The 12,984-nt window shown below is 31.8% G+C and overlaps 1 protein-coding gene across 1 annotated transcript; it reads left to right on the top strand.

Annotated features, from left to right (window-relative positions):
• Positions 1 to 7,797: 7,797 nt before the first annotated feature.
• On the top strand, positions 7,798 to 10,098 carry LOC110695576 (protein FAR1-RELATED SEQUENCE 5-like). Its single transcript, XM_021872790.1, has 5 exons — positions 7,798 to 8,550; positions 8,709 to 9,182; positions 9,263 to 9,467; positions 9,509 to 9,835; positions 10,094 to 10,098. Exons 1-5 carry the CDS (start codon positions 7,798 to 7,800, stop codon positions 10,096 to 10,098), a joined length of 1,764 nt encoding a protein of 587 aa, XP_021728482.1.
• Positions 10,099 to 12,984: the final 2,886 nt, after the last annotated feature.

The raw sequence follows: 12,984 nt of genomic DNA, 5'->3' as shown, positions 1-12,984 counted from the left end.
GTCAAAAGCACATCCGATTCGATCCGATTCGAAACTGACTTGAAAAATATTAGATTTAAACTCGTGTGGATATAATAAATTGGTATCACTTAATTTTAAAAATTGTCCCGACCCGATCCGATCATATCAGACTCGATCCGAATATCCAAATTGATACCTCTAGTTAGGGATTATTTTATTGTATATCAAATTATGTCAAGGTGGTTATAGACTTGTAGTGTGTACAACATACGTAACAAGCTGTTCATTGTAAGCTCTTCAAAATGAGCAAAATGAGACATGATTAATGTATGTAATAAGAGCACATGTTTCTTTGTTGTATAAATGTACAACTATAACATGACATATTGATAAATAAATTAACTTTAGTAAGCAAAGAGAGTGGGAAATGGAGGAAAATACATAATAATACAATAGTTTTTATAACAAGTAAAGGCCCTACTTAATTGCAAAAGGAATGATATATATATAAAGGGGAGTTTTTTCCCGATTTTTTAGAGAGTCACGTATAATTTAATTTTTTCAGTGCGCCACGTAGGATAATAAATTTTATTGGTAGCCAATTAAATACGAGATTATTAATTTCTTTTAGAATTAAATAATTTAAATGACAGGTAAGCAAAAGTGACGAATGAGATTTTCCAGTTTAAATTAATTAAATATAAAATATTATCTTTTGATATCAGTAATTTTATCTAAATATATAACAATTTTTAGCACATAAATATATATATATAAAAAAATTATTTTAAAAAAATTTAAACAAACCGTGCATCGCATGGGATTCACCTAGTATAAACTAATGTGGAGTACATTAAAACATGACCATGTCTCATGTGAGATCTTATTAAACTCGTCTTTGTTGTTTATAATTAACTTACATTGAACAATAATACGTACCTAAAGTATCTGTAATTACAATATTGCATAAAAAATTGTACTGTCTGTACACAATTTCAAAAAAAGAAGGGTCACACAAAAACAAATGTACAAAGAAAATGTGTCACTTAAAAACGGATGGTGTATTTAGAGGTGTCAATTCGGATAATCGGATGGAGTTTGGGTCGGGTCTATTCGGATCGGATATGTTTGGATCAAAATTATCCTTTTAACTCAGATCGGGTGGGATCGGGTCAAATTCGGGTCGGGCCAAATTCTGGTCATGGTCTATCGAGTTCGGGTCGGATACAGGTCGGGTGAAATTCAGATCGATTCACTTTCGGTTCGGATATATTTGGATCGGGTTTAAAACGGGTTTAGTCGGGTAACTTTGGGTCGGATGAATTTTGGTCGGGTTGATTTCGGTTCGATGATTTTGGTTCGGTCAAGTTCGGTTCAATTCCTTTTTGTGTTTGGATGGATTTTGGTCGAGTTGACCAAATTCATATTTATATAAGGTTATTTTTAAACTAGAGATATTGTTTAGTTTTTACCTTATTATTGGGTCAATATGATTATTAATTACGAAGCACGAAGTTTTAGTTTTCTCATTTGATCAAGTTATGTGTAATTTTTATCTTTGAGGAAAATTGAGATTGAATAATTATCGATGACTTATCATACCTATATAAGTGAGAAGTGAGACCGAGCTAGTGATATATTGACGAATAATAGTTACATATGGTGATATATACAAAAAAAGTATGTCATTTTTTTTAGGTTATTACAAGTTTACAACTCTTCATCAATTGTACAATCATATGAGGCTATGAGTTCTGTACTATTAGTTTAGTTTATTACTGATTCAATTTTTTAAAGATATTTGTTAGAGTTGTTAGAATTACTGATTCAATTTTTTAAAGACTTTGTTCATTTTCTTTTACAGGTCATTTGGATTCAAGTGATTATTTTCCATCTAAATGAGCATGGAGCTGTTTAAAATCTCATGCCTTGTATTTTTTTGTGAAGTCAAGAATTTTTTTTGGAAGTGCAAGGGTTTTGTTATTTTTGAGGAAGGCGTACCCATAACATATTATTGGAGTCTAAACATTGCAATGATATTATATGCAGCGTATTTTGTATATGAAAATGAAACTACTGAAAAATTCCTAAGTTTGAATCATTGGATTATGTATATGTAATATATTTAATTATTATAATGAAAATGTAAGCGCTTGATATATCCTTTAAAACTTTATTTATTTTGCTTTCATAATTGTTTCTTATAGGTTGCATCAGACTAGTAGTAATGTGATTTATATTGATATAATTGGTTGTAGGTGTTAGAGAAAAGAATTATTAGTTCAGAAAATATAATAGAATGGGAGGAAATTCATTAAAAATGACAATAGGCTTTAGGTAGCATTTAACTAGAGCTTTACAAGCAAATCAATTAACTCCCGCTTAATGTTTAGGTTTATTAGATCTTGTGGCATTTATTAAAGCTTAGAAAGTAAATTAATATAATTGATATGTACATGAAGTAAACTTAAGACTCCAGATTATTTCTTTGTAGTCAAAAAGTTAACTTATTAATAATTAGTAAATATATAGTATAAGAACTTGAATAAAAAAGTAAATAATTATTATGGCCGGGTTAAATTCGGATCGGGTAAAAATCAAATCGAGTTAAAATCGGATCGGGTTAATATCAATTCGGGTCAAAACAGATCGGTTATTTTTCGGGTCAATTTCAGATCGGGTTGAGCTCGGGTCGGGTCAAATCGGTTCGGTTTTAGTTCAGGTCGGGTCAAATCGAATTCGGGTTGAGTTCAGGTCGGATCAAATCGGTGCCGGGTTAAGTTCAGATCGGGTCAAGTTTGGATTCGGGTTGAGTTCAGTTCGGTTACAGATCGGGTTTGGGTCTTGAATTTCTCGGATCAAATCGGTTCGGTTACAGTTCGAAACGGATAATTTTTTCGGGTCGGTTCGGTTTTGACACCTTTAGGTATATTAGGTTGTTACAATATATATAATTATACTCCGTCCGTCACTAAACTACATTCCTATTTTTTCTCTATTATGTGAATGTTAGAAGTAGGAATGTAATTTAGGGACGGAGGGAGTATCATTTTATCAACTTTTATGATTATAACTAATAGACACTTAAAATTATTAATGATCGAAGTTATATGTTGACAAATATTTCTAATGAAATTGATGTCACATATTAAGAGAAGGTTTTTAACAAAATACAAAGTTGGTTGTATAATTCAAATCTTCAGGTTCTTGATCTAGGAAGAGAGAGGTAATGACTGGAGGATTACGCTGTTTCAAATTTCAACATCCAATCAAAGGTATAAAAATTGGGCTATAAAATATGCGATGATGCATGATTAACTTGGTCAAGAGTCAAGAAATTCCAAAATTTCCAATTATTTAAACAAGGAAGTCAGGCGACCCTATCCGCTTTATTTGGTCAACCTCATTATCATTTCTAAATTTTAAATGCGGTATGCCACTTGATGAATTTTAAATAAATAATTAATGTTAAAAAAAGTAAAAGTACATCAATGACTACATGAATGACTAGATTTAATCTAGTCATTAATATATATATATATATATATATATATATATATATATATATATATATATATATATATATATATATATATTACTTTTATCTATTATCTCCGTTAACAGTTATTTGCAACAAAGGGGTAACACAAATTCTTAGGCAAATTTTTTTTTAAAGATGATTATTGAAATACTTTTGTCCCAATGCACATGATTGACATTAATCTTTTATTAAATATTAATATACATTATAAATAAATTATATTTAAAAAACTATACATTAAAATAGACGTGACAACATCTTACATGATTACATTAACTTTCATATAATAGTTAAAAAAAGTGTTCAAAGGGAGACGTGTGAATAATGCAAGAAGTCAAACCGTTGCGAATAATTTGGGACGGAGAGAGTATAATGGTATCACTTAAGTATTAATCCAATCATTAAACAAAAAAACCTAAAACCACTACCGCAACCAAACCCAAAACCCAGAATCACCCCTACCATCGAAAACCACCACCATCGAACCCACCGAAACCACCACCACCGAAAACCATCAACACCCACAAATCGACCAAAAACCACCACCAAAACCCACCGAAAACCACCGCCAAAACCACGAAAGCCCTAATCAAATCACCACCACCACGAATTGGATTAATACCAATTAAACCACCACCCAAAACACCAACACCCACAAAATGCCCAGAACATGAACACCCATGAACACCCATGAACTGCCCAGAACACCAACAATCACCCATGAACCCTCAACAACTACCCACGAACTAGAAAAACCGCCCACAAACTACAAAAACCACCGGATCTACCGAAGCCACCCACAAACCATTACAACCATCCACGAACCAAATGAGAAATATAGAAGGAGATGTTAAATGAGAGATGAGAAATGAAGAAGGAGATGAGAGATAAAGAAGGAAAAAGATGATGAAGTGAGGGATGAAGATGGAGGAGAGAGATGGTGGATCGGTGAGGAGATGAAGATGAATCAAATTTTTTTGGGGGGAAAAGCTAAGATATTTAATAGATTAGGATTATAATTTAATAAGTTGTAATTATGTGTAGTAATATGTGTTAATAATTTTTAAATGAGGGTATTTGGGTCATTTTACTAGAAAAAGTTACCATATTAGAAAAGAAATAATTTTGTTGCAAATAATAGTCAGCACCCTTTTTGGATCTTTTACCAAAATGACTACTTTTATAAAACTATTTACCAAAATGGCTATTTATCAATATTAACTAGCCTTTTGGCCCATTCGATGCACGGGTTCTTATCTAGGTTATTTCATATGTAGGTATGTTTTTCAATATTTGAAACTTTTGATATGAAATACGAAGTAATTGTTTCATTGCTAAAACTTAAAAGGAAAAAAAGAATGAGGATAGAACTGTGGAAAAAGATAAAGGAATTTAGATACGTATATATATATGAAGATTGTAGGATATGAAATGACATATTGGTTTAAGTTATATTTTAAGTCTATTAGTTGAAAAGACAAATTTTATATAATTCAATTCATATGTTTATGTGATGTATATTAATTGGTTCAACTTTATTTTATTATGATGGAAATGAAACACTTTATTTTCTTAATTGAATTTGCAAGTTATAGAATGTATAAAGACTTAAACAAAAAGATCAAAAGGGGTGACATGTGTCATATGTGGTAGTGAGTGACTTGTAATGACATGTGTCATATGAAAAATTATTGTTTGTGTTTTTAAATACTAAGTATAGATTCCAAAACTAGCTAACTTATATATTTGGAAGGAAATTATTTATTTCTTATTTTCCTTTGAACTAGTTTGGTTCATTTATGGGTTTTTTTAAAGGAATTTTTTTTGGGGTGGGGGGGATTCTAATGCCGTAATTTAAGATATCCAATGATGAGAGGGTAGCTAGCTTGTTTTTCGTAGGGTGTGCTTTTGTTTTCTGTGTTTGTTTGTTTTAATTTCTGTTAGTGTGTTTTTCTTTTGTTAGGGGCTCTCCCTTGTTTTGCACAAAAAAAAATATATCCCTTCCCATTAATTTGAAAAATAACATTAAACATAATATATTTGCAACAATTCTCTAGAGACTTTACTTTGTTAAGAGGTGCAAGAATCAACATTTTAAAAAAAAAAACAATTGAGAACATATTCATTGTTTGCCATTATATTCACATAATTATGTGTAAATTTGATTTATTGTACATTTGTACACATTAAACTCAAAAATATTCAAAGTAGCTAACATTAACAGAAAGTATAAAATGAATAGGCATGAAAAAAGATGAACAATACCTTAAAAACCCTTATCGTTGTATAAATTTGCGGTAGTGTTGATAGAACAATACTACTTGAAATTCCAAATTTAAATGGTACGATCTAGATGGAAAAATTAGTATATTTGTACTCCGTATATCGTTAAATTTTTCAACTTACAAAAATTCCTTAAAACAAACTTAAAATAAAACCAAAAAACTAAATTAAAAGAAAAAAAAATAAAGTGAACCCTAAACAAAAACCGGTGCAAATTAAGGAAAAAGAAATAGCTAATTTACTTCCAAGTCAATAATTTAGCTAGTTTTGGAATTAAAATTCATAATTAGCCGTTTTAGTAAATAATTTTGTCAAATTAGCCGTTTTGGTAAAAGATCCACCCTTTTTTGATAAATGTTGTAAATAACTATTAACGAAGGTAGTATTTGATCAGGCGGTTGAGCGCTATATAAATACATTGATGCATGTTTCCTAAAATCAAGAAGCATGACATAGTGGGGCTTAAGGGTTACCAAGTAGTTGCAGGGCCATCTTAAATATTTTTGGGGCCCTTTTCTAACCTAAGTAATTGGGCCCTAATTAAAACAAAAATATTTGTACACAAAATTAATCAATTATGTAGTACCCAAACTACCTATTTCATAATTATTGCTTTGAGCCTTTGAATTTCTACCTTAAAAATAGTAAATTGACAATAATAAGCTCAATCCCATTTGCATGTACCCGGTGTACAGTATTTTTACTGTACATCGGGTTTTTTGCACGTGCAACCCATTTACTGTTTTTTTTTTTTTTTTTAAATCGCGGAATTTCAAAATCGCGGAATTTCATACCTAAAAATCAAAAAAACGCAGAACAACAATGGAGGAGAGAGAAAGTGAGAAAACGCAGCTATAGATCATCCATTGAGGAGAGAGAAAGTGAGAAATCGCAAAAATTGCAGAAAACGATCATCAATCGAGGAGAAAAAAGGTTAGAAAACGCAAAAATTGCAGAAATCGATCATCAATCGAGGAGAAAATAGGTGAGAAAACGTACAAATAGAAGAATTCGATCATCAATTAAGGACAAAGAAAGTGAGAAAACTTACAAATTGCAGAATTCGATCATCAATGGAGAATTCGACTTTCGATACAACAAATTGCAGCAATCTCATTCACGAATTGCTACAAAAACAGAGGCAAATTGAGACTGAATTTGAAATCGATTTAAATCGATCGATTATAGAAGAAGAAGAAACTAATTGTTTTGGAGATGAATTTGTACCAATATTCAACAATCCAGACAATGCAGATGAAACAATCGATAATGCAGATGAAGCAATTGAGAATGCAGAAGACGCAATTCACAATGCAGAAAATCAAGTGGTTCCTGATAAATCAATTGATTCAAATTCAGAACAAACAACCAAATCAAATGCAACTGAAGGTAATTTCTATAAATTTTTGAGATTGTAAGCAAAAAGTAACCCTTTGAATACATAATTGTTACCCTTTTCATGCATAAACGTGACCGTACTTATGCCTAAATGTTACTTTCAGATTGAATGCAGAACTTTTTAGATTGCATGTAAAAAGTAACCCTTTGAATGCCTAAATGTTACCCTTTTCATGCTTAAAAGTGACCCTATTTATGCACAAATGTTACACTCAGATTGTATGCTGAAAATTCAGATTGTATGCAAAGAGTAACCCTTTGAATGCCTAAATGTTACCTTTTTCATGCATAAAAGTTACCCTATTTTCAAACGAATGTTACCCTTTTTTTATGCTGCATGTGGTTATTATCTGATTTGTTTGTATTAAATAACAGATACAAATCCAATTGATGCTTCTGGTTTAGATCTTAGAGGATCATTTGTTGGTGTGGTAAGAGAAACTTTTGAAGAAATTTTGGAATTGTATGAAAAACATGCTGCTATACTGGGGTTTTCAATAAGAAAACATACAACTAGATTCAAACAACACACAAAAATAGTAACTGAGAAAAACTATGTGTGTTCTGCTGAGGGAAAGAGACATTCAGGTCAGAAGAAAACAAAGTTAGTTTAAATGGTTGATGAAGAGGATGTAAATGTAAAAACAAGAAAGCCAAGACAAGTATCCATTACAAGATCGAATTGCAAGGCATGCATAAGAGCAAAAGTGAATAAAGAAGGACAGTTTGAGGTTGTGGCTCATGTTATTCAGCATAACCACGAGCTAACAAAGCCACAGTGGCATTATTTGCATCGTTCTGAAAGAAAAATGACAGAGGAAAAAGCTGAAGCAATCAAAACAATGAAATCTTCAGGTCTAACTACAATGGACACTAACAATTACATGGCTACAGAGGCTGGAGGAGAACAGAATGTAGGCCATAGTGTTGTAGATCACCTGAATTTCTGCTCAAGGTTAAGAATGGAACAAATTAAGGCTGGAGATGCTCAAACTTTAGTGAACATTTTAAGCCAGGAACAATCAGAGGATCCAAACTTGTTTTTTAGAGTGAAGTTTGACAAAGAAGGAAGAATTTGCAATATCTTTTGGAGAGATTCAATGATGCTAGAAGACTATAGGATATATGGAGATGTTCTTGTCTTTGATACAACATACAGAACCAACAGATATAATCTTATATGTGCTCCATTTGTTAGCATAAATAACCACTGGCATAATTGTATGTTTGCTTGTGCTTTTGTTGGGGATGAAACGACAGATTCATTTGTGTGGTTACTACAAACCTTCTTCAAAGCTATGGAGGATAGAAAACCAACTTCAATATTCACTGACCAGGACCAAGCAATGGCAAATGCAATTCTGGAGGTAAAAGATTTATATTGACATCTTACAGATTTGAGCTCTAACAATAAAGTTTTCCTTTTTCACATAAAGTTACCCTTTTAGCTGCATAACGTTACCCTTTTTAGTGCATAAAGTAACCCTTTTAACAGCATAAAGTGACCCCTTTATTTTCAATGCAGGTGATTCCTAATACAAGGCATAGACTTTGTATATGGCATTTGGAGCAAAATGCCATAATCAGATTTGGAGCTCTTAAAAAAGACAAAGAATTCAAATTTGCATTCAACCAGTGCTTAAAGATGTGTGTGACAGAACAAGAATTCGAAGCAAAGTGGCAGGCAATGTTGCAGAAATACGAGTTGATAGAACACTCTTGGTACAAAAGAGTGTATGAGTTGAAAGACAAATGGTGTCCTGCCCTTAGTAGAGATTTCTTTTCAGCAGGGATCTTATCGTCACAAAGGAGTGAAAGCATTAATCATGCTATAGGATTCATAGCAAGTAAAGCAACTACTTTGACAGAATTTTATACCATATTTAAGAAGACAACTAATCGTTGGAGAAGCACAGAGAAATATGATGAGTTTACCTGTAGCAAGTCAATAGCATTGACTTCATTGCCTCTATCTGGAATGCTAAAGCATGCTGCACAGGTAAAAAGTTAACTGACAAGTACATAAATTACACCTAATATATGGCAATTTAAATGAAGCTACATGATTTTGATGTACAGGTTTTCACTTTATCACTCTTTAGAGATTTTGAAGAGGAGTTTGGATACTCTATGGTAACAACTGTTCAGATGTTAGGAAATAATGAAGAATGCCTACTTTATCAAGTAACACTAGAAGACAAGCCATGGTATGCACATCAAGTAAACTATATACATGAGAGCCAAACTGTATGGTGTACTTGCAAAAGTTTGAAGCATCTGGATGGTTATGTTATCATTGCATCAAAATTCTACATTTGCATTCAGTAACAAGAATACCAGACAAGTATGTTTCAAAAAGATGGACTAAGTTTGCAAAAACAGAGGCATGGGATAGGTTGAAGAATCAGGATCCTAAACAGCAATATATTCCATGGAGGCAAACAATAATGAGGAAATACTACAATCTAATCTTAAAAAGTCAAGAAAATAAAGAGACAAGAGCATTTATGGAAGAAAGCTTCAGAAACAGTCTTAAAATGGTGGAAGACTTACTTGCTAGTGCTGCTCAGAAAGAAAGTGCAGAAGCTGCTTCTAACATTCCTGATGTGGCAGACAACACTCAAAGCAATACTGACGTTTCTTCAGCATCGAGTACAAGCACAAGTGTACCAATAATACTTGATCCTAAAAGGGTTGTAACAAAAGGAAGAAGCAAGAGAGCAAAAGGAGGACTTGAAAAAACAAGAGAAAAAGAAAACCAGCACTGCCACCTCCAAATTCAGAATTTGGATCAAAGACACCTAACTTACGACTCTTTTAAGATCTTTTTTAGAACATTTTTTTTTTTCGAAATTAATATACCTTGTATTGTTAAACTATTTTTCTTTTGTTTTTTTACTCTATGACTAGTTTAATGAAAATGTGATTGACACTTTTATTAGCACATGTTTAATTATTGGAACACATCAACTTATGTTACCCTTTTAATGTATAAAAGTAACCCTTTTCATGCATAAAAGTGACCCTTTTCATGCATAAAAGTTATCCTTTCTATCCAATAAATCAACCTTTTCTTTTGTAATAGTTACCCTTATGTTAATAAAAGTTACCCCTTTTATCAATAAAAGTTACCCTTTTCATGCATAAAAGTTATACTATTTACCCACAAAAGTATACCTTATCATGTATAAACTTATTATTTCTACCCACAAAAGTAACCCTTTTTATGCTACAAAGTAAACCTTTTTATGCATGAAAGTGACCCTTTTCATGCATAAATGTTATCCTTTCTATCCACTAAATCAACCTTTTCTTTAATAATAGTTACCCTTTTCGTTAATAAAAGTTACCCCTTTTATCAATAAAAGTTACCCTTTTCATGCATAAAAGTTACCCTATCTACCCACAAAAGTATACCTTATCATGTATAAACTTATTATTTCTACCCACAAAACTAACCCTTTTTATGCTACAAAGTAACCCTTTTTATGCACAAAAGTGACCACATAAAAAACATACATAAGAATCTTTCAAATTACTTAATGTATTCACATACATCAGTTTTCCAAAAGAACCAAAAACTATCCACTAAGTTTAATTACATCATTTAACTTGATGTATATACACATACATTAAGTTTTTTCATTGTTCAAAAAATACTCCTAGACCTAATCATCTAATAACTAACAGTCATTTCACCCTTTAGAAGGAGTGTACTTGTCTGTCTTCTTTTTTGCCCTTTTTCCTTTGGGATTCTCTTCTTCTGCCTCTGCCTTTGCTTCTGCTTCAGCTGCCATTTTTCTTTCTTCATTTTCTTTCTTCTTCTTTGCAGCAATTGCATCCTTTCTTCTCATTTCAATTCCCTGGCAATAAGCAGGATCTTTCTTCTTCTCATTGAACTTCTCTAATTCTGACAACACATCATTCCTAGATTCATTCAAATCACACAACACCACTGTGGTACAGATCTCACCTCGCAGAAATTTTCTCCCAATAATCTCACAACAGAAAAAAAAACTTATCAATATGTAATTAATAAAAGCATTAGAAAGGGAAAAACTACAGACAAAATAGATGAATAATTACTGTTTTCAGTTCATTTAATTTGAACGATTCGCCAACAAAATGGAACATGTGATACATGACAAACACCCCACAGTCCAAATTGTCAACTTTTTCTTTTCTCCATTCCAACTCAACAATTTGAAACCCATAAGAAGGTAGCTGAGAACTCTTTGGATGATTTATTTTTCCGAGAAAAACACCCATTTGATCACACTGACATAAAATATAAAAGTTTAGAATAAAATAAAAAACAAAAAAAAAATTTAAATGGAAACAATAAGTAAACAGACACATAACAATGAATCAACATAAACATACCAAGTGTGAAGACAATTCTTTGGTATACTCAAGAGCATCATCACGCCAGGTAATATTGTCAAGATAATATACCACCTCTTTTGTATGATCAATAACAAACAAAATGTAGTGATTCTCAACAAGAACAGGAAAATAGATCTGAAACAGAAAAATTAAAACACTGATTTAGACAGAGTAACACAAAAACAGAACTTATTTAAAGTTTTAATAGTAATTTAGCATGAAATATACCAGTTCAGCATCCATAATATCACATGCAGGATTCTCATAGCTCACCCAACCTTCCCATAAATTGTGCAAATCATTAACAGCTTGTGAAATATCACCTTTGCCAATGTTTTCACAAACATGCAAGAATGCAAACTATTAAAAGTATGAGAACTTGTTTATATATTTATATAAAGTAAATGTGTTTAAATATAAAAAAAAAAATCAAATTACTTACACTTTGCCTCACACCAAAGAAGAATTTTCGAGGACCAGAATCACAACATGCCTTCTCATTCAAATACAGACAGTAGCAATCAATGATGCACCATCGAATTCTAAGTGGAGCTACCAGGGACACCATGTCTTCTCTTGGAATTAAAAAATTCATCCCAAAAGTAACAAGGTTCTCACTGCAACAATAAAAAAATAAGATAAGCATTAAAAAAAATAAAGGAAAAAAAACATATAAAAATATAATTATCATAAAAAATGACACTTAACTTCCTCATCATTGAATCATCCTTCAGTAAACAATAATCAAGAATTTCCAAATGTAATTTAGGCAAATTCTTGAAAATCCGAGCATTAGCCTTCAAAAACTGTGTAAGAAAAGGCACATCCACACCTACTGGCCCACAGTCGAGTGAGCACAAAGATTTATTGCCTCTGATGATACTTCTAGAAGCATTTTCTACAGAAGGCCCAGCATTACCATTGACATCATCCTCAGACCTATTCATCACAACACCTTTTCCATTACCATTGACATCATCCTTAGACCTATTCAAATTCAAATTTTGTGCATTTTCATCTCCAGGAACATCATTGTTATGACCTTCAGGTTCATAAAAATCACGAAGCAATTCATGAACAGACTTCATCTTATTACACTCCTCAATTAAACCATCTAAAAGCTTCAGGTAATGAGGATCAGAGAGTAGCTGTTGAGTTTGAGAAACTGCAATAGCATCATCAGAGGATAATGAAACAATTCTGCGAGAAGAAATCATATCACTCAAGGCTTGAAAACCCTGTGAATGAACCAACAATAATACATCCATATTTCTTTTAACCAAAAGAAATGTTTCATGAACAACCTGCAAACATATGAATTAATAAGAAACTATACAAATGTAACATATAAAAATAAAAAAACAAATGAAAATTCATGATATATGCATAAAGTTACCCTTTTAAATGCATAAGGT

This window comes from Chenopodium quinoa, unplaced genomic scaffold, assembly GCF_001683475.1.
Source record: "Chenopodium quinoa cultivar QQ74 unplaced genomic scaffold, ASM168347v1, whole genome shotgun sequence".
Classification (NCBI taxonomy): Eukaryota; Viridiplantae; Streptophyta; class Magnoliopsida; order Caryophyllales; family Amaranthaceae; genus Chenopodium; species Chenopodium quinoa.
This window is presented reverse-complemented; position numbering and strand designations above follow the sequence as displayed.

What these genes read in the sequence shown, in the direction of transcription:
- LOC110695576 (XM_021872790.1), top strand. Translation starts at nt 7,798, where the DNA reads ATGGTTGATGAAGAGGATGTAAATGTAAAAACAAGAAAGCCAAGACAA. An exon ending in TGGCAAATGCAATTCTGGAG is followed by an intron (nt 8,551 to 8,708) that starts GTAAAAGATTTA and finishes TTTTCAATGCAG; the next exon opens with GTGATTCCTAATACAAGGCA. An exon ending in AAGTTTGAAGCATCTGGATG is followed by an intron (nt 9,468 to 9,508) that starts GTTATGTTATCA and finishes ATTTGCATTCAG; the next exon opens with TAACAAGAATACCAGACAAG.